Genomic DNA, 24,941 nt, shown 5'->3' with positions numbered 1-24,941 from the left:
TGACTGCCTCCTGATCCTCCTGCTTCTCTGGGTCACATGTTTCCATTCCTCTGTTTCTTCAGGTGCACGTTGAATTTCTTCTCTTTCTGTAACATGAAGAGATAATTCTGCTCTGTCTAAGAACTCTTCACCTTCCTTAATGATTTTCAATGTAGCTAACCTCTCTGAGATTTTGCAACTTTTCCTCCAACAGGGACACAAGCTTGCATTTGTGGCATGTGAAGTTTGGCTTTACCACTGGTAAGTCTGTGAACATGTAGCAAGAAATGCACCAAATGGCTCCTGGACTCTTCCATATTGTTATTATTAAAGAGATTTCAAAGCAATAAAAAATGAGCAAAAAGTTTACGGATTTCCTCTTTTCAGCTGCAACGGCCAAAATCCAGTGATCGTTGAGCTCGCGGAGACTCTTCACTTATCTCAGAAGGCACTGGGAATATGCATATTATCTCCTCAGGACTCACACCTTGCCCTGGGTAAGCCTGCCCGGGCTTCTGTTGCCTATACAGGAAGTCTCTCTCCTTTATTCCTCTGACTCTGCCCTGCTCTACTCTAACTCCTCCCCACTAAACAATCCCTTGCTGCCTATACCTAACTAACACTCTTGTCTATTCTCTATGATGCTCCCTCTATTCTAATTTCTAATTCCTTATGGTCCTATACTATTTCCTAATCTATCCCTAAGCCTATGTACATTAAATGACAAATACATTTACATTGCAGTACACAAATATCAATGAACATGCATAAACGTCAAGGTGCCGCACGTGATATATGAACTGCGTCCAGGGGAGAGGAAGTGAGTGAGGGTCCCCCGTGTTGAGCGATACCTTTCGGTATCGGGAAATATCAGATCGAATTGGATCGGACCGATACCCCAAAAATATCGGATATCGCCGATTCCGATACCGGAAACCAATGCAAGTCAATGGGACACAAATAACAGAATGAAAATAAACCCTTACTTTCCTTGTAGGTTAATTCTACATGAAGGAAAACAACTAAGAATAATGTAGAATGTATTGGGGTAGGTGGAGGAGACATTAAAGGCATAGAGGTTTAACCCAATCAAATGGAATAGCAGGAATTAATTTTTTTTTTAAGACGTTCGGAGTTACAAAGATATTGACTATGTTAAACGGGTTGTCCGGGCTTTTCACATAATCTCAGTGCTTATCTGGGCTGCAGAATGCTGACAATAAGTAATTTACCTTCTGTGGCTAGTCTGCACGGTTTCCAAGATATCATCTCTTGCTTCTAAGACAAACGTCTGGGGGGGGTGTTCTGGCATTGAAATGAGAACTGGTCGTTTCCTCCTCCCTCACTAGTTTCACTTTCCATAGATCACTGTTCAGTGTGTGTCTGGGGGAGGAGCAGCTGGGTGGTCTGCTCGCAGCCAATCACAGCCATGCCTTAGTTAACATGCTCTAACAGGATGTGCCCACACTTCTTAGGATTCCTCATTGGCTGAATAAAATCAAACTGGCTCATTGCATTATGGGAACTTCCGATTCCGGTATTCGATATTCTAAAAGTATCAGAAGTCAGTATTGGAACTCCGATACAGTGAATATCGGCCGATACCTGATATTGCAGTATCGGAATGCTCAACACTACTCCTTACACTTCATAGAATATTAAAGTGCCTAGTGTCAATAGTAGAATCAAAAGCATATAAACATATATTGCTGCAGAATTATGACTTGCCGTATTTTGCGGATTGTAAGACACTCCGGATTATAAGACGCAACTCAAATTTTGAGGAGAAAAATAGGAAAAAATCTTTCTTTTAATAAAATGGTGGTGCTTCTTATAATCCATGCATCTTATTGCTTACTAGGGTGGTGGCTGTGGTGAAGCGGGGTCCCAGGGTTATGGCTGGAGGAGGCAAGAGTGGAGCATTGTTGCAGGCTGCAGGCTGGGATGAGGGGGTGTTCGAATGTGCGGCATGCCACTGTGTGTGTTTGGTGCTGCTGCGGGTGTCCGGTGCTGCTGCATGTGTCCGGTGCTGCGGGGGCTCTGCCGACATTTTGTGAAAGGCCAGAGCCCCGCAATTCCATGGTTTCCTATGTGATGGACTCTGGGAAAATGGCTGCCAGGGGCTTCGCATGCGCAGATGGAGATCTCGGCACCAAGATCTTGGGAGATGAGATCTCAGCAATGTAACAATAAGCTGTTAGAGTACCTGTAATGAAGACTGGAGAAGTCCAGCTACCATACATTATGCTACCACACACCATAATCCTGGGATTTGGAGTGGTGTCATGTTCCCTCGTGAAGGCCTCTTCATTCACTTCAATCCAGTTCTCTCAAAGGCTATAATTATGCTTAGCAAGATGGCAAAGCAGGCTAGAATGAAAGTCTATCCTCTTCAGCAATGAGTCCCACTTTTGTCTTGGATGCAATGATATCCGAAGATTTGTCTGGAAACCAAGTGGGAAACACCATGAAGAGTCCTTCACGACAGAACTTCACACCACATCTATTTCTGGGATTATAGTGTGATATGGCATAGTGTATGGTAAATGAACCTCTCTAGTCTTCACTCTAGGAACTAAAAGCTCAGCATTAAAGTGATTTGGCTATGAAACCAGTGATACGTCCATTTCTCTACAGTGTCCCAGTAGCAACAACAACAAGCCACATCTTCCTGTTGTTACAGTGATCAACCTAGGTGGGCAATGGCATACACATGCTACCATGATTTGCAACATCTCTGGACTTGTCTCCCATCAAGCACATAAGGGACATAATTGGATGGCATATTGGCTGTAACGCCAGTGTGTTTGTACCTTGTTTCCCCGGCGTTACTCTGCATGTCTCTTCTTTAACCCTTTGCTCCTTTCCCCCTAACTAGCTGGTATACTGTTGTCTATTAGCTGTATGGATGCTGCTCAGTTCCTGACTCTGCTGTGTAGCCGTGCATGTGTTGTGGAGTCTTTGCTCTGCTGCATGACCCTCCGCATGTGCAATCCCTGGCTGCAGCTGTGGAAGCTATCTGCAGGTTATGAGGTCCTCTGCAGTTGGTGCATGACTTTCCAGGTGTCTCCAGGCTTGCAGCCGCTGCCAGGCGCCCTAGGCCTCAGTTCCTGTGTTTGCCATGCTGTTCTGTTTCTGTTTGTGCTTAGGGTGCACGCGGCCACACCTTTCCTGCTTTTATTAGGGTTAGTTTGTGCACTTGAATTGCTGTCCCCAGCCTATTGCTGAGGGGCAGCTCCTATATAAAGTTCCTCTTTCTTGTTGGGCATTGCCAGAACTATGCATTAAGTTCCTGAACCTTGCCATGTGTGTTTGGTGTTCAGCTCCAGTTCTGCCTGCGATCAGTTCTGGGAAAGCTGATATCTTTTGTCTCTGGACCTGTCCTGTCTATGTGTTGGTACCAAAGTCTTTGTCTTGATTCCTGCTGTGTTATATTCCTGAGGTCCTTCTGTGTCTGGAACCATGTACCCAGTGACTGCGTGTTCCCTATATCGAGTGTCCTATGAACAAACCTGGGATCATCGTTTGAAGATGTCGGGTGTTTTTGCTGAGCGTCTACTATGCTGTGCTCAGCTTGTTATGCGGTGTTGGCTCCATCCGGCTCCGGTCCCAACCAGCAGTGCTTGCACCATCCCGCTTGAGTTCCTTCCTAGGTCCCATGTCCGGAGCCTGATGACCACAGCTTGGAGCCTGATGACCGCTGTCTAGTGCCTGGAGCCTGACTACCGCTGACTGGTGCCAGAGGGTCGTGTCTCAAGTCCTCTCTGGTGCCATAGGAGCGATTCTGAAATGCTTGAGGTACAGTGTGCATGTAATGAGGTCTTGCTTTTATACATTTAGGAGGCCGTAATGGCACAGCGAATATAAAAAACGTAGAGTAGGACTCCCCATACGAGACTGCCTTGACGTGGCGGGGTAGCTCAAACAATTGATCAATTTTTTGCTAAATGTCTCATTTTTGAATACAGATTGAAACCTATGTGTGTTTTCACACTTCTTGTATTACGTTCTGACCACAAGCAGCGCTGGCTTCTCCCCCTCTTTTTTCTTGTTGTCTATTAGCTGTATGGATGCTGCTCAGTTCCTGACTCTGCTGTGTAGCCGTGCATGTGTTGTGGAGTCTTTGCTCTGCTGCATGACCCTCCGCATGTGCAATCCCTGGCTGCAGCTGTGGAAGCTATCTGCAGGTTATGAGGTCCTCTGCAGTTGGTGCATGACTTTCCAGGTGTCTCCAGGCTTGCAGCCGCTGCCAGGCGCCCTAGGCCTCAGTTCCTGTGTTTGCCATGCTGTTCTGTTTCTGTTTGTGCTTAGGGTGCACGCGGCCACACCTTTCCTGCTTTTATTAGGGTTAGTTTGTGCACTTGAATTGCTGTCCCCAGCCTATTGCTGAGGGGCAGCTCCTATATAAAGTTCCTCTTTCTTGTTGGGCATTGCCAGAACTATGCATTAAGTTCCTGAACCTTGCCATGTGTGTTTGGTGTTCAGCTCCAGTTCTGCCTGCGATCAGTTCTGGGAAAGCTGATATCTTTTGTCTCTGGACCTGTCCTGTCTATGTGTTGGTACCAAAGTCTTTGTCTTGATTCCTGCTGTGTTATATTCCTGAGGTCCTTCTGTGTCTGGAACCATGTACCCAGTGACTGCGTGTTCCCTATATCGAGTGTCCTATGAACAAACCTGGGATCATCGTTTGAAGATGTCGGGTGTTTTTGCTGAGCGTCTACTATGCTGTGCTCAGCTTGTTATGCGGTGTTGGCTCCATCCGGCTCCGGTCCCAACCAGCAGTGCTTGCACCATCCCGCTTGAGTTCCTTCCTAGGTCCCATGTCCGGAGCCTGATGACCACAGCTTGGAGCCTGATGACCGCTGTCTAGTGCCTGGAGCCTGACTACCGCTGACTGGTGCCAGAGGGTCGTGTCTCAAGTCCAGAACCTGACGACCACTTCTCTATGTCCTGCCGATGTCTTTGATGTCTTGCCTGTGTCCTGATGTTCAACCTGTGTTCAGATGTCCGGTCTGTGGTCCTGGTGGTCCAGCATGTGCTCCAGAGTCAGTTTCACCTTTGGTCCTGGATGAACTCCTCTTCCGTGTTCCTGGGGAGTCTCCAGCCTTGTTTCTCAGTGACTGCTCTGCCTGGATCTGACTAGCTGATGACCTGAGCTGCCACGCCGGTGTTCTTGGTCCTGTGCCATCCGTTTCTCAGCCGATGACCTGAGCTGCCACGCCGGTGTTCCTGGACCTGTGCCATCCATGTCTCAGTTGATGACCGTAGCTGCCACACTGAAGTTCTTGGTCCTGTGCTGTGCGTGTCTCAGCCGATGACCTGTGCTGCCACGCCAGTGTTCCTGGATCTGTGCAGTCTGTGTCCTGCCTGTGTCCCGATGTCCTGCCTTTGTCCTGATGTTCTGCCTGTGTTCTGATGTCCAGCTTGTGTCCAGATGTCCGGTCTGTGGTCCTGGTGGTCCAGCCTTGTTTCTTGGTGACGGCTCTGCCTGGATCTGACCAGCCGATGACATGAGTTGTCACGCCGGTATTCCTGGTTCTGTCATCCGTGTCCTGCCTGTGCCCCGATGTCCTGCCAGTTCCCTGGGGTCCGCCCTGTGATGACGTCTGTCTGAGGTCGTTGTCTGATATTCTTCTGCTGTGCCTGTGCTACGTCTGAGGCCTAAGAGAGAGGTTCTCGTAGTAGGCCCGTGCGAGATGACCCTGGACTGCATCAACCCGTGATGTCCTCTTGCCATCATCTGTTAACCTGAGACATGTACCCTTCCTTGATGTGCGGAATCGGGAGCCTGGCATTGTTATGTCTTGCTTGTGTACTGTGACTTTGCTTAAGTAAACTTTATGTTTCCTCATACCTGAAGTTGTGTGCTGTCATCTAGTCCTCCATGTTGCCACCTTGTCCACATGCTCAGCTGCCACAGACCCTGGTCGCTGCCCTTCCCTAGTTTGGGTAGGTCCAGGTCTACCTCTGTGGTCCAGTGGGTCCACATTCCATTACCATCTGTGACGCACACCCCACGCCGTCGTGGTCTGGTGACGTGGAAGCGTTGGCTGGGTCGCATCCACAGCCACAGCCGTAACATTGGCACAAATAAAGATCTAATCAAAAGCAACATATTTTCTTCTGTTGTGATATGAAACACATCAGAAGGGATATTTTATTTTCCACTTTTATGAGAGCATAAAAAACATTGATTTCAGCACAAAGGTTAACAACAAAATAGCTTTTAGTAGCTTTTAGATGTAATTTAAAGATACAGCCATATTGACACATTAAACTTTATTGCAGTATTGCTTTATTGAGCAGCAGAAAATCAATGCTAACCTTATTACAAGTAATCATTATTGCCATGTTCCAATGAGCATTAATTACTTGCTGGCACACACACAGACAATGTGTGTGGGTACTTGACAGAACACATTATTAGCATTTACTGCCATCATCATTGATTCCATCTGTTGTCTGATTAAAAATGGTATAGCTCATGGGTTTGTCTTTAAAAATATTGATCTCTAGTAAAGTTGATTAATTGCAAATAAGTGGCTAGTAGGTCTTTAAAATGTTAACTTAAAATGAGCTCTAGTGCATGAGTTTTACTATGTGGGACTATAATCTGTGCAAAAAAATTATTAAGGTGGCGCTACATATTAGATATGTCAGCTTGGGTTATCCATCCATCTAATGTGTATGGGGTGAAGGATGATTGATTCTTGACTAAAGGGGGCTTTACTCATAGCGATATATTTTGTGACGCAGCAGCGATATCGCTACATGTGATACTTACCTCCAACCGGCTCCCCCGCTGGTTATCGCTGATCATGCGAGATCGTCCACGTCCATTTCTCGATGTCGGCTTCCTGCTGGCACCGACGAGTGAGCTATGGACGTGGGCGGAAGACGGCGGTCATCGCTTCGTCTGAAAGGTAAGTACGACCGCCGAGCATCGCTACATCGCTGGTGAGATCTGCCTGTGTGGCAGCTCACTAGTGACCATTTAGCGATGCACCAGCGATCCTGACTGGGTCGTATCGTGGTCGGGATCGCTGGTGCATCACTAAATGTAAAGGGGCCTTAACACTATTCCTTCTTTATATTATAGACACATGAAGCTCCGTGGTGAGTCCTATATTCATTTGCATGAGAATGGGCGATAGCTGTCAGCCAAATGTGTCTTCTAAGGTCACCTTGCATTCTCAACAATGTTTTGTTTCCACCTGTCTTTGCATGAGTAGAAACGTTATATCATGCTGCCACAGTGAGGCTTTTACATTAATTGTCTTTTCCATTAAACTTTTAGGATGTCTAATCAGAGAAAACTTGTGAATCTTTGAAACCTGGCTGCTGTGTATTTTTTTTTCAATTGAGATATCCTGCCCTCCTGCCCTAGCTAAATCTCCCCAGTTAACAATAAACCATTATGCTATTCATATAATCTCCCTGCATTTTTTATGGTGGGACTATAACATATATAACATTTTATTGCACTCTTATGCACTTTTTTATTGATTTGATTTTTATCACTGTAGCTCCTGGCAAGATTCTGGAAACCACTAAAATTACTTGGATACATGTTCACTACAAATTCAAAAACAAACACAAATGACTTCTGTAACAGAAATAACTCAGGTTAAAGAGCATCTCCTGCTTTTTGTCCAAAGAGCAAATATTTACCGTTATCATAATCTTCTTTTTCTTCCTCCTGGGTGGTTTAGGTTAGATGAGAAAGGGGGCAAGTCATTATTTTTTTATGTTTAAGGCCTTTAATAGCTAGCCAAGAGTGGAATTCTTTGATGCATCCAATGGAGCATTACACTGCACAAAAACCAAGATTTTCTTGATAGATGCACACTTTTTCCTGTACCACTGTTTGAAGAAAGCGTCTTCTAAAAACTAGCAGTAGGTTTGGGAGTTGATTTTTAGTCTATTTTCAATGTGAAAAGGGCAAACTAGCTTATATCTACCAGCCCATAGTAGTACCCCACTTGCATCCTCCTGGCTTCTAAATCAACGTGGAGGTCTGTGCCCATTACTGATCCAGCCATAAACCCATCCCTCTGATCTGTAAACTCATAAGTCCATTAAATCTTTGAAAAATCTGTCATCAGAAACTTCTTTACCCAGTCTTGATGTTTCAACTTAGGTATTTTGTTCAGTGGTTGTTGGGATTCAGCCCTCCTTATCTTGACCATGACTCTGAGCACTGAACACCGTGTACTTCTGGAAACACCAAGGAGGTTGCAGTTCTGGAACATGACAGTACTGAAGGATAATGGTTCTGTCAGATTTGATCCTGGTTCTGTCAGATTTGAGTCTTCTCAAATCTTTGCCAGTTAATGTGTCTTTTTTTTCTCATCATGTCAACTTTTAATCATTTTGTGATCACGCTCCAATATCTTACCAATTTCAAGAGTGCTGCATCCCTCTATAAGACTTTCACTAATTTTTGACTTGTCAGAGTCAATTAAATCTCGTTTTTGGCCCATTTTGTCTTAGAAAACAAGCTGCCTAATAATTTTTGCACATCCTCATCATTTGCACATCAATTGCACTTACACTCTGCTTGTTAAGCGTCCCTATAGAGATCCTGTGCAAATACCATCTATTCACACTTGTGAGCAAGTGATTTCATGTGATAATTCTATTTATAAAAGACAATTTGAATTTATCCCTTACAACAATTCATGTCGTCACTTGTGAATAGGTCCTTGGAAGACATCCAATATAAGGATATACTACCAATTTGATTTTTTCTAATTTTTTCTTATTTTTGTAACTAATTAATATATCCTTATCTTGGCTGTATTTATACTGGATGGTCTATTCATTTATTTGTAAATGTACATATAGGTAGTGTGGTGGCTGTATTCCCCCTATTTTTTGAGGCACCTTATATATGATTTTGTTGCTAATTGGTTCATTAATTTTTTAATATTAATTAATAAAAAAATATTTTTAAACAAAGCCAATTGTTTTAATGGTTCATGTTATGTGCTCTGGACAATCAATCTTTATTGTCTGGATTCACATTTATTGATTTGATGTTCTGTTTGGAACCATATGATATTTTAAGGACTTTCTTATATTGATATTCCTGATTTAGCTGAAATATATTGTGATGCAACGCAATTGCTATACAGGTTGCCAGCCAATCATAAGGTGGAAGCCAATGTCATCTGGCACATTGCAGACAGCGCACGACATCACTGACATGCACCGCCGCAACTTCATGCAACGGCTATGGAAGAGAAATGGGACCCTGCTCACCACTGGAGAGGTGACTGGTGGTATAAGTCTTTTTTAATGTGTATGTGAAGAAGCTAGAACAGGGTACATTACTACAGCATAGGGGAAGGGATGAGAGAAATCAATACAGGAAGGGAGAAATTAATACAGAAAAGATGACATTATTACAGGATGGGGACATTAATACAGTGGTCACGGTAGGGAAATTATTATAGGAATGTGGATATTATTATAGCATAGTGGTCAAGATGGGGGATATTATTTCAGGAATGGGTCAGGATAGGGGACATTATGATATTAAGGGGGAAATTATTACAGGATGGGGGACATTATTACAGGAAGGGGCCTGGAATAGGGACATTATTATAGGATGAGGACAGGATTGTGCCATTATTAAAGGATGGGGACATTATTGCAGTATATGGTCCAGGTTGGGGATCATTATTGCATTATTATAGGATGGAAAACGTTATTACAGGATCGGGACCAAGGCTTGGATATTAATAAATGGGCCCTAACATCTGAACAATATTCTGGTGGGGGCTAAGGTCCAAATTTTTCTCTGGGGCCCATAAGACTTGTTACATCATTGTCTGCAAACATTCAATATTGCATTTTATTTTAAAGTAAGCTAAAACATAAATATACAATAAAAAATTTACCTGCCCACCATTGTCAGTTGAGAAAATTCTTGCCGTTCCACCACAGATCCTTACATACCAGAGGAACCACAGTGTAGAAACCTGTTGTGTTTCAGCAGTAACAACCAAATTCACAAATAACTCTGCAAACCGCCTTGCTGCTCTGTTCAAATAAATATCAAATATATATATATACATTTAATATAAATATAATGATGACACTTTTTGAGTATTTGTAAGTACATTTAATAAATTAGCTATTGCACCTCCAAGACCTATGGAAAAGCCGTAAATGCTCCACTATCATTATATTTTTAACTTCATGCAACTATATTACTTTGACTTTTAAGAATGAATAAAGCTAATGAACCAGCTTTAATGGGAAACTGTCATTGGGATCATCCCATCTAAGCCATATGGGCATGTAGTTCATAAAAAGTTTAAAAAAAATGATATCTTGATATCTGTGATCTATGACACAGAAATAGATCACCTCTAAAGGGGGCACTACCAGTGAGAGACATGTAGATCAGGAGAGAAGACTGTCAATCATTACTGCTCCACTCTGGTAAAGCCATCTTTCATTTAATATAAGCTGTAGAGGCAAATTCTCAGGGAGATCTATGCCTGATCCATAGATCTTACCAGCTCATTTACATATTAACAAAAATGTGGATGACTTTGGAATAAAACATCAGATCACAGATATCAAGGTATCATTTTATTCAGCTTCCTATGACCTACATGCTCATATAAACAGCTTAGGAGGGTTGATTCTAAGGACAGACTCCCTTTAACTCAAATATGATCACGCAATACAAAAGTATTTATTAAGGAAGGAAGCAAACTAGCATTGATAGGCATAGTAAATGTGTGACAGATACATGCTTTCATAAATTCATATTTTATAAAAGTTGAAAATAGATTTAAGTCCATCAAGTTCAACTTGTAGTTTAACATGTTGATCCAGAGGAAGACAAAACCCGATGGGGCAGACACTAATATCCCCATATTATAGAAAAATTTCCTTCCCAAATCAACATATAGCAATCAGACTAGTTCCCAGGATCAACGCCCCATCACAGAATCTTACTGGTAGTATTATGATTTTCAAGAAAGGCATCTAGGCGCCGCTTCTTGAGCTTTTGTAGTGAATGAATCATTAGAAACGACATCATAGAAACGATAAAGAAAACATTTTTTTTGGTGAACGTCAATCCATAAATTAACATTTTTTTAGAAATTCATTTAAAAACAGCAGGATACATCATAAAGATAAAGCCTTACTCATTTTTGGCGTACACCATTAGTCATAGTCATGCGTAGGGTTTTATCCTGATGATGGATCCTCCTGATTTTAAATGAATTTCTAATAAAAGGATTAATTTTATGGATCGAAGTACCCGAAAATTTGTTTTCTTTGACGGTTCTACAATATCTGGGCATCACCAGCAGGAGTTTTCACCCATTCATCAACTTTCCGGTGTATTCTGAACAATATTTGCATGGTGAGCTTATTTATTTCTTTTTTCATTATAACAAAATATAGCAGTGGGCTCCACAGTCTTACTGCTCTTACAGTAAAGAATTTGCATTTATGGTTATTATTGAACCTTCTTTCCACTAGACGTCACTGTCACAGGCCTAGGTGTAAAATATCATTAGAAAGATCTCTGTACTGTCCCCTCATATATTTGTACATTGTAGAAAGATCACCCCTAAGCCTTCATTTTTCCAAATAGAATAGATCCAAGCTGGATAACCTGCCTTAGTATTGCAATACACCCATTTCCTTAATAACCTTGGTCGCTCTTCTCTGCACCGTCTTTGGTTCAGCCATGTCCTTTTTATACATCAGAGACCACAGTACACAGTACCATATTTTTCAGACTATAAGACACACTTTTTTCCCCAAAATTTTTTGGGAAATGGGGGTGCGTCTTATAGTCACAATATACTTACAAATACTGTGGCGTCAGTCCCAGTCCAATGCTGCAGGGTGAGCAGCCTTCCTTCCCAGTCTGGTGTGGCGGTGGTGCTCCTCTGTGGGGTGGTGGCGGTGGTGCTCCTCTGTGGGGCGGTGGGGCTCTGTCGGCATTTCGTGAAAGGTCCAGAAGCCCTGCAGATCCAGTGTTGTGATGTGGTGGCCTCCTTGAAAATGGACGCCAGGGGCGGCGCATGCTCAGATTCAGATCTAAGGATCTCGTCTCCCGAGATCTTGGGATGAGATTTCATTGCCAAGATCTGAATCTGAGTATGCGCCGCCCCCAGCGGCCATTTTACCGGAGGCCACCGCATGCTCAGATTCAGATCTCGGCAACGAGATCTCGGGACAAGGTCTCGTTGCCGAGATCTGAATCTGAGCATGCGTTGCCCCTGGTGGCCATTTTCCCGGAGGCCACCGCATCACAGTACTGGATCTGTGGGGGCCTCCAGGCTTACATGAAATGCCAGCAGAGCCCTGCCACCCCACAGAGCACCACCACCGCCGCCGCCCCACAGAGGAGCACCATCGATGCTGCTCCACAGAGGAGCACCATCGAGTATCACCACCGCGCCCTGCCGCACCACAGAGCAACACCATCACCGCATCACAGAGCACCACCGTCAAACCTGTTGCAAAATGCCGATGGAGCACCACCGCAGCACCAACCTGGGATGGGATTTCCCAGAGGCCACTGCACCAGCCTGGACAACCCCTGTGACCACTCCTCCACCTGTGCCAAACCTCCCCTGGTAAGCTGAATTCGGCCTGTAAAATGGACCCCCATTTGAAATATTATATTTTTTTCCCTATTTTCTTTCTGAAAATTTGGGGTACGTCTTATGGTCCGATGCGTCTCATAGTCCGAAAAAATTCGGTATTCTAAGTATGGGCGCATTAGTGACCTGTATAGAGGCAAAACTGTGCTCTCGTGAATCTATGCCTCTATTAATGCATCCCATTATTTTATTTGCTTTGGCAGCAGCTGCCTGGCACTGGTCATTAAAGTTGAGGTTGATGTCCACCCATAAACCAAGTCTTTTTCAGTGACAGTTTTACCCAATGTTTTATAATTTAGTATATAATTATACATTGTGCTTCCTCTGCCCAAGTGCATGACCTTACATTTATCTAAATTACACTTCAACTGCCGTTTTTCATCATAAGCCTCCATATTTAAGGCCAATGTCCCAGTGTTTTCGAATAGAAGCTTTCATCGAAACAAAAAACAGAATCCAATCTTTGTCACAGAGAAAGATGAAGAGATATAGAAATGCAGGTCTAAACATTTTTCTTCAAATACTCTGCTTTGTACTCATCTGTAAATGAAAATTCATTGTATCTATGTTGTGCAATGCTACGATTCTCTGGTCATCTAGTGTTATATGCACTGCAATAATGATCTTTAAAAGAAGCTTACCTTGTCCAGCATACTTTGTCTATGAATTCTCTCATTGACATATTGTCCCAGTCTTTAGCATGAGGAGCTTTCCATGGTACATCTGCAGGAATCTGACAGCAATATCAACATTAAAGAAGCACTCCCAAGAAAATTTATATTCCCTAGACCTGTGTAAATATGAGTGTAGTATATGAGTGTAGTATAATTTAAGTGTAATAAAATACTCAATGAACGTCGTCTTCCCCAGTTTCCAGCTCTGCTCCTCTCCTGACTCATGCGACTTCTACTGTATTATGACTTGTTGGATCACACTGGGATTTATGTGTAAACTGGAAGTTACTTTTACAATGTAAATCCATGAGCCTCAAAATGACGCTTCATAGACTTACAATATAAAAGTGACTTCCAGATAACACAACCCCAGTGTGATAGTCGGAATTGAAGTCAGGCGATTCAGAAGAGGAATGGAGCGACGTTGGAAGCTGGAGAAGGTGATCATCAGTGAGTATTTTATTGCACTTACACTACACTACACATATACTTAGCAAGATTTTTGGAATATAAATTTTCTCGGGAGCACTTCTCTAAATTAAACCCAGCATAGGAAATCATAAGTGCAATACTAACAAACTACAGTGTGTACAAGATACAACAATTGTAATAAATTCACAAATATTGTAGCTTATCCCAAGTGCAGAGCATTGCAGTACCTTAGGTATCCATAATAACAGCCACTGATATAGTGACAATTAGTTAGCTGTTAGTGGTCGTAACCATGGATAACTAAGCTATTGCAATGCCCTGCACATGGGGTAAGTGAAACAGCGAATCAGAGTAGTTCATTATACATCTCTAATTAGAGATATTTGGTAATATTATCATGACACCTGCTACATATTGGGATATGATCTTGGGGATGGGAATGCCCTTTTATCCCCTTAACAACTGCCGATATGCCATTTAACGGCTGCAGTTAAGAGTAGTTATTCCTCAGCGCCGCTTTCTAGGGTTGTGGTTAGGGTCGTGTTGGGGTTAGAGTTGTGATTAGGATTAGGGTTGGGATTAGGGTAAGAGGTGTGTTGAGATTAGGGTTGGGGTTAGAATTGGGGGGTTTTCACAGTTAAGGCACACCAGGGGGTCTCCAAACGCGACATGGTGCCCGATTCCAGATAATCTTGAGTTCAAAAAGTCAGATGGTGCGCCTTCCATTCTAAGCACTGCCATGCGCCCAAACAGTTGCTTTCCCCCATATACGGGGTATCGATGTACTCAGAAGAAATTGCACAACAAATTTTGTGGTCCATTTTCTCCTAATACCCTTGTGAAAATAAAAAAGTTTGGGTCTATATTACATTTTTTGTGAAAAAAGTTGAATATTAATTTTTTCCTTCCATATTGCTTTAGTTCTCGTGAAACACCTCAAGGGTTAACAAACTTCTTGAATGTGGTTTTGCGCACCTTGAAGGGTGCAGTTTTTAGAATGGTGTCACTTTTGGGTATTTTCTGTCATCTTGACCCCCCAAAGTCACTTCAAATGTGAGGTTCTCCCTATAAAAATGGTTTTGTAAAAATGAGAAATCGCTGGTCAACCTTTATAACGTCCTAAAAAAAAAATATTTCCAAAATTGTGCTGATGTAAAGTTGAAATGTGGGAAATGTTACTTATAAGCTACAGTATTTTGTGTGTCACGACTCTCTGATTTAAAGGCACAAAAACTAAAAGTTTGAAAACTGCAAAATTTTTGCCAAATTTCCGTTTTTATTCATAAATAAACCAAGTCCATTGAAACGTTCCAGAGCTATAACCTCATAAAGAGACAGTGGTCAGAATTGTTAAAATTGGCTTGGTTATTAAGGTCAAAATTGGATCACTAAGGGGTTAAACCGCTTAACTACAATGTTTATAAATACAAACAACCTTTTTACATACAGATCAAGAAATAGCAGCATCATACCTCACTCCCCCAGCGATCCATAGTTCTCATGAAGTTGTTATAATCCAAGCAAACCAGAGGATTATAGGCTGGTGGAAAAGCTCCTTGAAATTTGTATGACTTACCCTGAAAAAAAAGATGCATTAACATATTTTTTATATTCATGAAAGGTAAGTAAAACTGTTCTATAGTTTGACACATATACAATGTAGCCAAGCTCTGACTAGGGACACATTGCGTTTTCAGTCACTGTTGGGCACATACACTCAGGAGCAGTGGCTTACTGCCTATAGCTGAAGGTTTGGTCCAAAATGCGTGTCGGGGTTTAGCGCCGCGTTCTCTGCACACAGCAGCTACTTGGTTTGCACCCACACTTACATAGGTGCCTTAATGTACACCCATGAAAATTCCATGACTTCCTCCACGGGTCACTTACTGATATGATACTGTCACGCCGTTCCGACATACTCACCCGGCCTCCACTCCCACGCCGTCTCTGCATACTCAGCCTCGCCGCCCGACAGCCATGGCGGTCACCTCTGACAGACGCGCGGCTGATGGCATCTTTGCATGCAATGCGCATGTGCCATACGCCGTGGCAGCGCCTCCCTTCTGCTTCTTGTGCTCTGGCTATGCCCTGACCCAGAAGTAACCCTGACCAATGGCAGACCAGACAGGGGCATATCAGGCCGCTTCCCCCCGAGGGAGGCGCCTGATCGTTGGGTTTCCTAGCACACTGGGCCTCGCTTCTTCGTGTGCTCTCTGCAGTCTCACAGTCCCGTTCTCGTGTGCTCCCTGCAGCAGCCTCGCAGTCCTGCTATCCGTGTCCCCTGCTGCACTCCAGTCCTGCCTCCGGTGTTCCTGATCCATCCGCTTCAGTCCTTCCGTCCTACTCCAGTCCTGCCTCCGATGCTCCTATTCCATCCTGCTCCAGTCCTTCCATCCTACTCCAGTCCTGCCTCCAGTGTTCCTGTTCCATCCTGCTCCAGTCCTTCCATCCTACTCCAGTCCTGCCTCCGGTGTTCCTGTTCCATCCTGCTCCAGTCCTGCCTCTGGTGTTTCTGTTCCATCCTGCTCCAGTCCTTCCGTCCTACTCCAGTCCTGCCTCCGGTGTTCCATTTCCATTCTGCTCCAGTCCTTCCGTTCTCCTCTAATCCTGTCTCCTGTGTTCCTGCTCCAGTCATCCCTCTACGTTCCAGTCTACTGTCTTACTCTGCTCCTGTCACCTGTGTTCCAGCTCTGTCCTGTCATCTACACTTCAGTTCCTCCACGTTCCAGTCTACAGTCTTACTCCACTCATGTCTCCTGTGTTCCAGCTCTGTCCTGTCATCTACACTTCAGTCCCACACTCCTACTCCAGTCCATCCTGAGCCGCCCATCTCGGTAACGGCTACCGTGGTACTTGAACCCCTGGGCCTGCTCCTAACGGTCCCTGTATATGGGTCGGTTCCACCTGGCAGCTTGCCCCGGGGCCCCTCAGTGCCACGGCCCAGAGGGTCCACTCCTGGAGATTCCGACTCCAGACCAGCCTCGCTAACAGATGCCATCATGGCAAATTACCCTTCTAAGGGCATTTTTCCTTACTAACCTCTAGATGCATTTATTACTTTGATTTTGACCATATTATTTAGTCCTTGGTTAGCTTTCACCCTTATGCCCATACTACAGGTCCTGTAGCCATATACCTCGCGTATTAATTTAGGTTTCTCTGCACCTTCATTTTTTCAGCAGTGTCCATTTGTTTACCCTTGGTTATATGTGTATTTCCTTTTGCTGCTGGCACATTGCACTTTATTGATATGTTCAGAGGTACGATACATTTGTCTTTAATATCTGCAGCTGTGTTGTCCTACCTTCCTAAGTATTTTTAGACATATTTTATTTCTATTGTTTGCGTGCGCCTCTTGTGCAACCACTCGCTCATGTACTTGTTAATAAAGGTATTTTATGCATATTCTATTTTTATTGTCAAGTTATCTATCTATCCAACAGTGCCTCGGCTCTCTTCCCTCTTTGGTTTCTCCTGTTAATCCGAGTGGTTCTTTCTTCTTTATCCATACCGACACCACTGAATATTTATATTTTGATACATATAACTCGGCTAGTGTTTTGTTCCTTTGTACTTGTATGTTCAATACGATACTACTAAATTCCATATAGGGAGCTGTAGGGACACGATACTACTGTATATATAGAGGGGCTGTGGGATCATAATACTATATATAGGGTTCTAAGGGGGACATAATACCTGTAATAATGAGTTTTGGGGACCGTCATATTATAAATAGGGGATTGTTGAGACATCATACTATTTGTGGGGAGCTGTGGGCACCATCATACTATATATAGGAAACTGTAGAGCTTCATATTATATATGGTGGGGCAGTTATGGCATAATACTATGTATAGGGAGCTGTTGGGACATCATATTGTATATAGGCGGCTTTGTAGCCATTTTTTAGGGAACTCTGGGACCTCAATGTATGATAAGTGGCTTTGGGGGCTGCTATATTGTGTAGAGGAGGCAGTAGGACCATCATACTGTATATACAGAGCTGTGTGGGCACTCAGAGAACATTATTTGATGTAAATGGGGCATTATTAGTTTGGATAGGGGCACCCAGGTTCCAGTATTTTTTGGGGGGGCATTGTTAACTTTAAGTGAACACGCAAGGATATTTGTTGCTGGAAGAGGGCACTTGGGATATTATACCATTCAAATCAGCATACTGGGCCTTATAACTTTTTAGGTGGCACGGTAGGGGCATTAATACTTTCTATAGGACACTTTAATTTTTTTGGGGACACAATTTTTTAAATATTGGGATGACTGTTCCATGCTGCAGGTGTATACAGACTGGGGAGTTTTTGTAGGTTGGGAATAGATTGGGACAGTGCTGGAAATGTGTCTTTGCTGTAATCTCTGCAGACGAGTCTTGGCTGGAGAAGTGGTAATGGAGGTCTGAACCAGATAGAAAAGGCTGGAAAAGAATGTGAGCTGTATTAGAGTCGCTATGCAGTGCTAATGGTAGTGGATATTGTGTAGCCACATTATTTTTGAATTTTGCATTAATAATTTTGATAATATTGGTATTTGTATGGTGTATTTTTGGGTAGAAACAGTGGTGTACTGCACTTATACAGTATATGCATAGATCATCTTTTAAATTACGGGAGGATCATTTGGGGAGACTCGCACATTATGCTTGGGTCCCTGATCTTTTAGGACCCGAGCAATGCCTATGGCAAGCACTAAGCATTAAATTGGGTCTTAGAATATCATGCATATATAAAAACAGAAGTAACTGCCTTACTGCTTGCTCACTATTATAACCCATGAGTTGAATATGCAAGGATGCAAAGCACCCCTTTTCCAATGTCTGTTTGTTAAGAATATTGTAAGGCGGTGACATTGCTATGGACCATAGAGACAAGCTGCCACTTTAAGAGACAACACTCCCTTGGTTAGAGCAGTGGGACATTCTGCACTTCCCTGCTGTAAAGACTGTTTTGGTCTCTTCAGCCAGCACTGGAGTGGGGAGGGGCTGCTTTTCTGTGTGCGAAGAGAGCCGAGATTTCTGCAGGAACGACACGTGCCTGAGCTGTGGAGTAAAGACTTTGTAAACTCTTCTGTGAAAAACAAGGTGGTTTTCCTATGTTGCTGTGAGGAGCCACAAAAAAAAGACAAGAAAGGAATCCAGAGGAGGGGATCCACCGATTCTAGGAGCATCACTGGACCTGCACACAAGGAAAAGACCATGTTGCACAGAGCTTCCAGGAAGAAGTGCGCACCATCTTGCAAAGCTGCAGGCCCCCGGGAATGGACTGAGATATCAAAGCTACTGTGAGTGTTAACCTCTTCTTTGCACATGCTAGGGTTTAGGATAGGCTGCAATAGCTAGAGTACGGCAGTCATGTGGCCAGGTTAGCAAAGGTCAGATAGGTTATAGTTAGTGTAGCATCATACATGACTTTACTGTGTTGTCTTGCCAGTTGGATAAATACACTGAGCTGTTATAGTTGGTGCTCCGTGCTGTTTGACGGCCCAGCTAGAGAATAATATCCTTGTAAATAGTTTGCTTCCATAGCATACCCCTGTTTCTGCATTTTCCTAAACACTGCATTCCTTGCCTGTAAATAAATTAACCCTTTGTTGTTTGCACCTCATCTTGAGTACCGTAGTCTCCCTGCATTGTGGTGGTCCCCCGGCCATCGCTTCAATATGATTACATAATACAATGATTCTTATTGCCAATGCTTGTCTTACGTTTGTATGCTGAAGGAGATGACCATTTAAATATACTTTATACGTCTCCACACCGAGTTCTTTTGCCATCCGTAATAAACGATTTTGTGTCGGTCCCACATAAGCACCTCCAACGTCCACATATTGAACTTCTTTGTTCTTTTAAAAAAAAAAAAAAGGATAAAAGAGTAAAGTTTACTTTAGCAAACTCAGAATTTATCACACAAAGGTACGAGTGTTCATATATGGTGTTGTTTAATCAAATTTTTCATCACGAAAAATAATTATGGGTGTATTCACACATAGCAAATTAGAGCAGACATGTGAATCTGAAAATTAGTTCCATTCATATGAATTTTGATTTTTACAGAACCAACTCAGATGAATGAGTCAGTGATAGATATTTATTCGACAAATGTGCAACATGTGAGTTTACCCTTAAATTGTTTTTTTCATACACTTATGGCATATTTACAATATATTCTAGAAAAGTATGGTAATTGCAGACCACACCAATAGGATCATCTTGTATCTAAAGAACTGGGTCCTGTCATGCACTTATGTCAGTAGAAATAATTAGGAATTCCCATACAAATTAGTGGAGTTAGCCAGAAATTAAAATGCCTACCACCTCTCAAGTGACCGTGGAGCACATCAGTGCCCATTAGAGTTGAGCGACTTTGGTCGGATCTGGTTTCATGAAACAAAATTTGTTTCAGATGAAACTGGTCCGTCTAGGGCAAAAAAAAGTCGGAGTTTCGTCCAAAACCCGACCCCAATGCAAGTCAATGGGAATTAAAAGTCGGCATTGAGTGGATGAATGTCATCCGCTCAATGCCGACTTTTATTTCCCATTGACTTGCATTGGGGTCGAGTTTCGGACGAAACTTCGACTTTTTTTTGCCCTAGACGGACCAGTTTCATCTGAAACAAATTTTGTTTCATGAAACCCAATCCGACCAAAATCGTTCAACTCTAGTGCCCATTTATTGAAATTGATGCAAGTCTCGTTGGTGACACCAGCATCTGCTATATATGTATGATTTATCCTGAGGACTTGCTATAAAAGTTAGAGATGGGAATACAAGATGTATCGTACATTACTATAAATAAATGTACTTGTGAAGGAGAAGGTTGTTGGTCTCAAGCTCTTTGCTTTGAATACCTTTCTTTGAAGAAAGAGTAGACCAAGGAAGATCATCTGAACTAGATCACTTGAAAGTCTTTCAGCAATAAATGATGTGGACATCCAGATTTTTACTGGACAAACAACTTAGGCTAGGTCCATGCTTCATATGTGGCCAATGTCAGGTACATGCAGACAGGAGGTATGCACCAGACATTGGCCACAATCAGGATGGATGTTAAGGCATTCATCCCACATAAGGACCCACAGTAAAGAAAAGAATAAGGTGTCTTTGCAGTGGCTCTCTGTATAGGAAAGCAGATTCTTCTGCACTTTCTATGCAGTTAAACAATTTGCCCGTGCATACCTGCCAAACAGAGGTGGATAAAACACACTTTTGACTTCCGTCTGGTTAGTCGGGTCCTAAGGGCTCATTAAAGCATGTCGTGAAAAGTTCTCAATATATACTTTAAGCTAAGTGCACAGACACAATGTGCATCAGTTCTTCAAGGGGTTATCCAATTTATATAAAAAAAAACAGCTGAAGATGTTATGAAAAACCTATTTTTCCAATGACAGTTTCTCACTGACCACTCCAGTGGTGCACCTGGTCTTTGCTTACATCCAACTGGAATGTGATTTTTTTCAGCCAATCAGAAACTGCAGTGGTCATGTGCCATACAACTGGCATAATGGATTTTATCGCTGAGCAATGATGTAGGAGTGGTGGAGGTGATGTTCTACTCCTTGATACCCCAAATGGTTAAATGTGTTTTATATTAATGCATGTTGTCAATGGTAACAACTAGAGATGAGCGACTTTGCCTTTTTTCGGGTCGAGTCGGGTTTCATGAAACCAGACTTTCTCAAAAGTCGGGTTGAACGAAATAGGCCGATTATCATGAAAAGTCGAAGGCTGACTGAAACACAAAACCCAATGCAAGTCAATGGGGAACCAAGGTCGGCAGGGAGTGGAGGACAGGAAACACACATATAGTGCCCATTTGAATGCCAAAACATCAATTCTTATTACTTAAGCTTGTCAACCTTAATTTACTTTATAATAATAGTTAGGCATTGAAAACTGGGAGTTATTTGGCTAAAGTTGTGGGGGGGGTAGGGCTGGCTCCAGATTTTCGTGGGCCCTGGGCCAAGAGTGTCACTGGGCTCTTTTAACACATACCACAACTCATGATCCTCTGATACAGCAGAGAATTGGCAGAGAATGACTGATATCCATTTTAAATTCTCCAATAGCACCAAAAACGGACAGTACTGTATATTACTCCATACAGCATTATGGCTACCGCATAGTGTGCCATACAGAGTAATGAGGCCCATATACTTCTCCATACAGAATCATTGGTCCCATATAATGTTTGAAACAGTATATGATGAGCTCCACATAATGCTGCAGTATATGTTGCTCCCCATGGATGAAGCTCCACTGTGTTATGGGCCCAAATAATGCTCCATATATAATGGGCCCCATTTCTAATGCTCCAGTGCATAATGGGCCCTGTAAATGCTGCTCCAGTGTCTGATGTCCACCTTTGGAATGCTCCAGTGTATGGTGGGCCTCATATATCATTCTCCAGATTATAGTGCTCCCCAAAAATAGCTGTCCCAACATTGAAAACAATTAAATAAGTCTCCTCACTAGGGAATCCCTGTACTAGTCTGGACTCCTCGTCGTCCCCATCTTCCATCTCTCTGCACTTTGACTGTTTAGGCAGAGGGCGTACAGACGTGATGTCATCGTGCTCTCTGACCAGAATGTCACTGTCAGGAAACGCAGAAGACGTCACGGCGGTGGAGCAGGGAGAGGTAAGTATTTCAACTTTGCAAGTGCTGTGATCCTGAGCAAGCAGGGGGGCCCACTCGTTGGCCACGGCACTGGCACAGGGCCCCTCATAGTATGGCAGTGTGTCTGACGGCGGGTGGGCCGGGCCCTCCCACCGGCAGAGACACTTTTGGCCCTCCCACCGGCAGAGACACTTTTGCATACTACGAGGGGCCCTGTGCCAGTGCCGTCGCCGATGAGTATGCCCCCCCACCTGCTCAAGGACCCTGCACTTTCATTTGCACCTTCCTCTTTTTCACCGTGTAAGGTGGTATAGTATGCGGGAAGGGAAACCTGAGTTTCATCAGGGTCAGATTCTGGCTGTGTAGAGTGCGAGGGGAATGTAGTGGTCTGGGTCAATATACCAGCAGAATCATCTAGCAGTGGCTGGGCATCGGTGCACTTGTGGCGCCCCCAGAAGTACGGTCGCCACAGTGGCATTACCTTCCTCCTAGGGAGTGTGATGTCATGCTTGGGAGCAACGAAGGATCTCTCTAGCAGTTAAACCAACACACAACACAGTTCCCACTCCAGGCCAGCAGGGAGACCTCTGAACCTGACTGCTGAGGAGCTGCTCTCTGTGGTCGGGAGGAGGTAAGTTAGGGCAGTCTGTGAAGGGAAGGGGAAGTGTGTGGATGTGAGAAGGGGAGCTGGAGGATGAGCAGAGTTAAGGCTCACTCCTAGCTGGAGCGCATTGTTGGGATTCCGGTCTCCGAGTTTGTAGTGACACTGACGGTCTGGCAGCAGAAACCGGAGGAAGTAGCAGCTGTAAATGCCCTGTTCCCAACTAAGGCTCGGTGGCCCCAGCAGCGACGTGTGTGAGCCAGAAGGAAAAGGTTATGGCTGCCTGCCATACGAGAAAGTTCCAAAAGAGAGTCAACAGGGGGAACTTCAGTGAACTCAGTACTGCGAGTACCTTAGATAAGCGCTAGAGTGGAGGCCACACTACCTATCAGCAGAGAGAGAATTCCAAATTTGCTTCCAGGCTGACCAACTCCTTCTCCATCTGTACTCTGGGTCCTGGACAGCACTTACCAAGTAGAGGTAAAGGAACTGCACGACTGTGTCTGTCATCTTTCTCCTGCGCCTGGTGCACGGCTCTACTACATCCTGCACTGCACACCATCTACCAACTCTTTCATCTGCCCTGCGACTACGGCCCTACCTGTGCAGGGCTTCTACATCTTAGCTGCACCACAACATCTGTCCCAGAGAAGCGACACTGCAGCGCGGGTCAATCTGATCAGAAACCCCAGGTGGCGTCACATATCATTCACCTATAAACTTTATTCACCCCTTTGCATGGACGCCCAGGGCCATGGAACGGGTCATCACCACCAACGTGACACATCCCTCTGAGACACCGACCCGGTACCGATTAACCCCACTGCCCTGGCTGGCCACCCAGACTCCATGTCAGATTCATCTTGGACTGGGGAATTCATGATTTGACTTGATAACCCAGGAATGGTATGATAGAAAGAGCTACATAGACTAATGTGAAGTGTGGCCTGCTGCATCATTCACTTTTGGTGGGGGTGAAGGACACAAGGAAAGGGGTTCTTCCTGACCAGGAGCCAGCACTTGACAACTCAGCGCTTGCATTTTTTGAAACTTCAGAAGAGGAGGGCATATTTGCTGGAGTCTGTTTCTGCAATGTAAGCCAAAACCAGTTCCTGATGCTCCGGCTTTAAAAGCGGTTAACCTACTCCCAGAAAAGGTAGCCTTCCAGGCGTTCCGGAGCCAGACCATGACACAGGCTCAACACCTCCTGCCTTAGCTGCTATTGTGCTTTTGCCACTACCAGCAGATGCACCACCACCATCAGCACCAGCTGGCCCCCCACGCCCACGTCCGCGGCCTCTTCCACCAAACTTCAAAATGTTGCAGAACATGAACCCAAAATAACATTAGATATATGGTACTGTATCAGAAGCGTACAGCTCTATACAGTCAAAGGATGATTGTCAATCTCCCTATATATTCCATCAGTCACACAGAGCCGCTCACAGGCTCAGTATGGATTAGACAAGAATATAAAAAGTAGAAAAAGTGTACAGTATCATCAGATAGCAGGTATATATAGTATAGTTTAAACATTCTAAATCTCTGCAGGTATTTCAGGAGGCAGACACAGACGCTCTCAGGCTCAGAATGGATTACAACACAATATAAAAAGCCGTAAAACGGTAATGGATCTGAAAAGTACAGCTGTAGACAGTGTAGGGGTCATTGTTGTCAATCTCAGTATTTATTTTCACAGTCAGAAAATAACTCTCACTTGGTCAGTTTGGATTAGACCAGAATATAAAAAGCAGTAAATGGGTAACGTATCACAAGCGTAGAGCTGTATACACTAGTGTTGGGGTAATTTTTAAATGTACATCTAAATTGCAGGAGTAACCCACAGACTGTCACATGCTCAGGATGGATCACACCACAATATAACAAGAAAATCCGCAAGAAATAATCACACATGTGGGATAATGTTCCAGGTGTCAATGATACACTTAGAGTGGTGGGTGGAGGAGGACTTCCTGGCA

At 43.7% G+C, this 24,941-nt stretch overlaps 1 protein-coding gene across 1 annotated transcript in view; it reads right to left on the bottom strand.

The window, feature by feature from the left end:
• The window catches only part of LOC141080663 (amine oxidase [flavin-containing]-like), a 144,699-nt gene that overhangs the window by 52,758 nt on the left and 67,000 nt on the right, over window positions 1-24,941 (bottom strand). Inside the window, exons 3-6 of the mRNA XM_073566053.1 lie at window positions 19,451-19,588; window positions 15,205-15,309; window positions 13,268-13,359; window positions 9,885-10,026 (exon numbers count right to left, since the gene is read on the bottom strand). Of these exons, the coding sequence (XP_073422154.1) occupies window positions 9,885-10,026; window positions 13,268-13,359; window positions 15,205-15,309; window positions 19,451-19,588 (477 nt within the window). The remainder of the gene's footprint in view (window positions 1-9,884; window positions 10,027-13,267; window positions 13,360-15,204; window positions 15,310-19,450; window positions 19,589-24,941) is intronic.

The sequence above is a fragment of the Dendrobates tinctorius genome, unplaced genomic scaffold, assembly GCF_039654945.1.
Source record: "Dendrobates tinctorius isolate UK_male_01 unplaced genomic scaffold, ASM3965494v1 ptg000016l, whole genome shotgun sequence".
In the NCBI taxonomy this organism is placed as follows: domain Eukaryota; kingdom Metazoa; phylum Chordata; class Amphibia; order Anura; family Dendrobatidae; genus Dendrobates; species Dendrobates tinctorius.
Note: the sequence above shows the minus strand (reverse complement) of the source record. Positions and strands in the feature narration are given on the sequence as shown.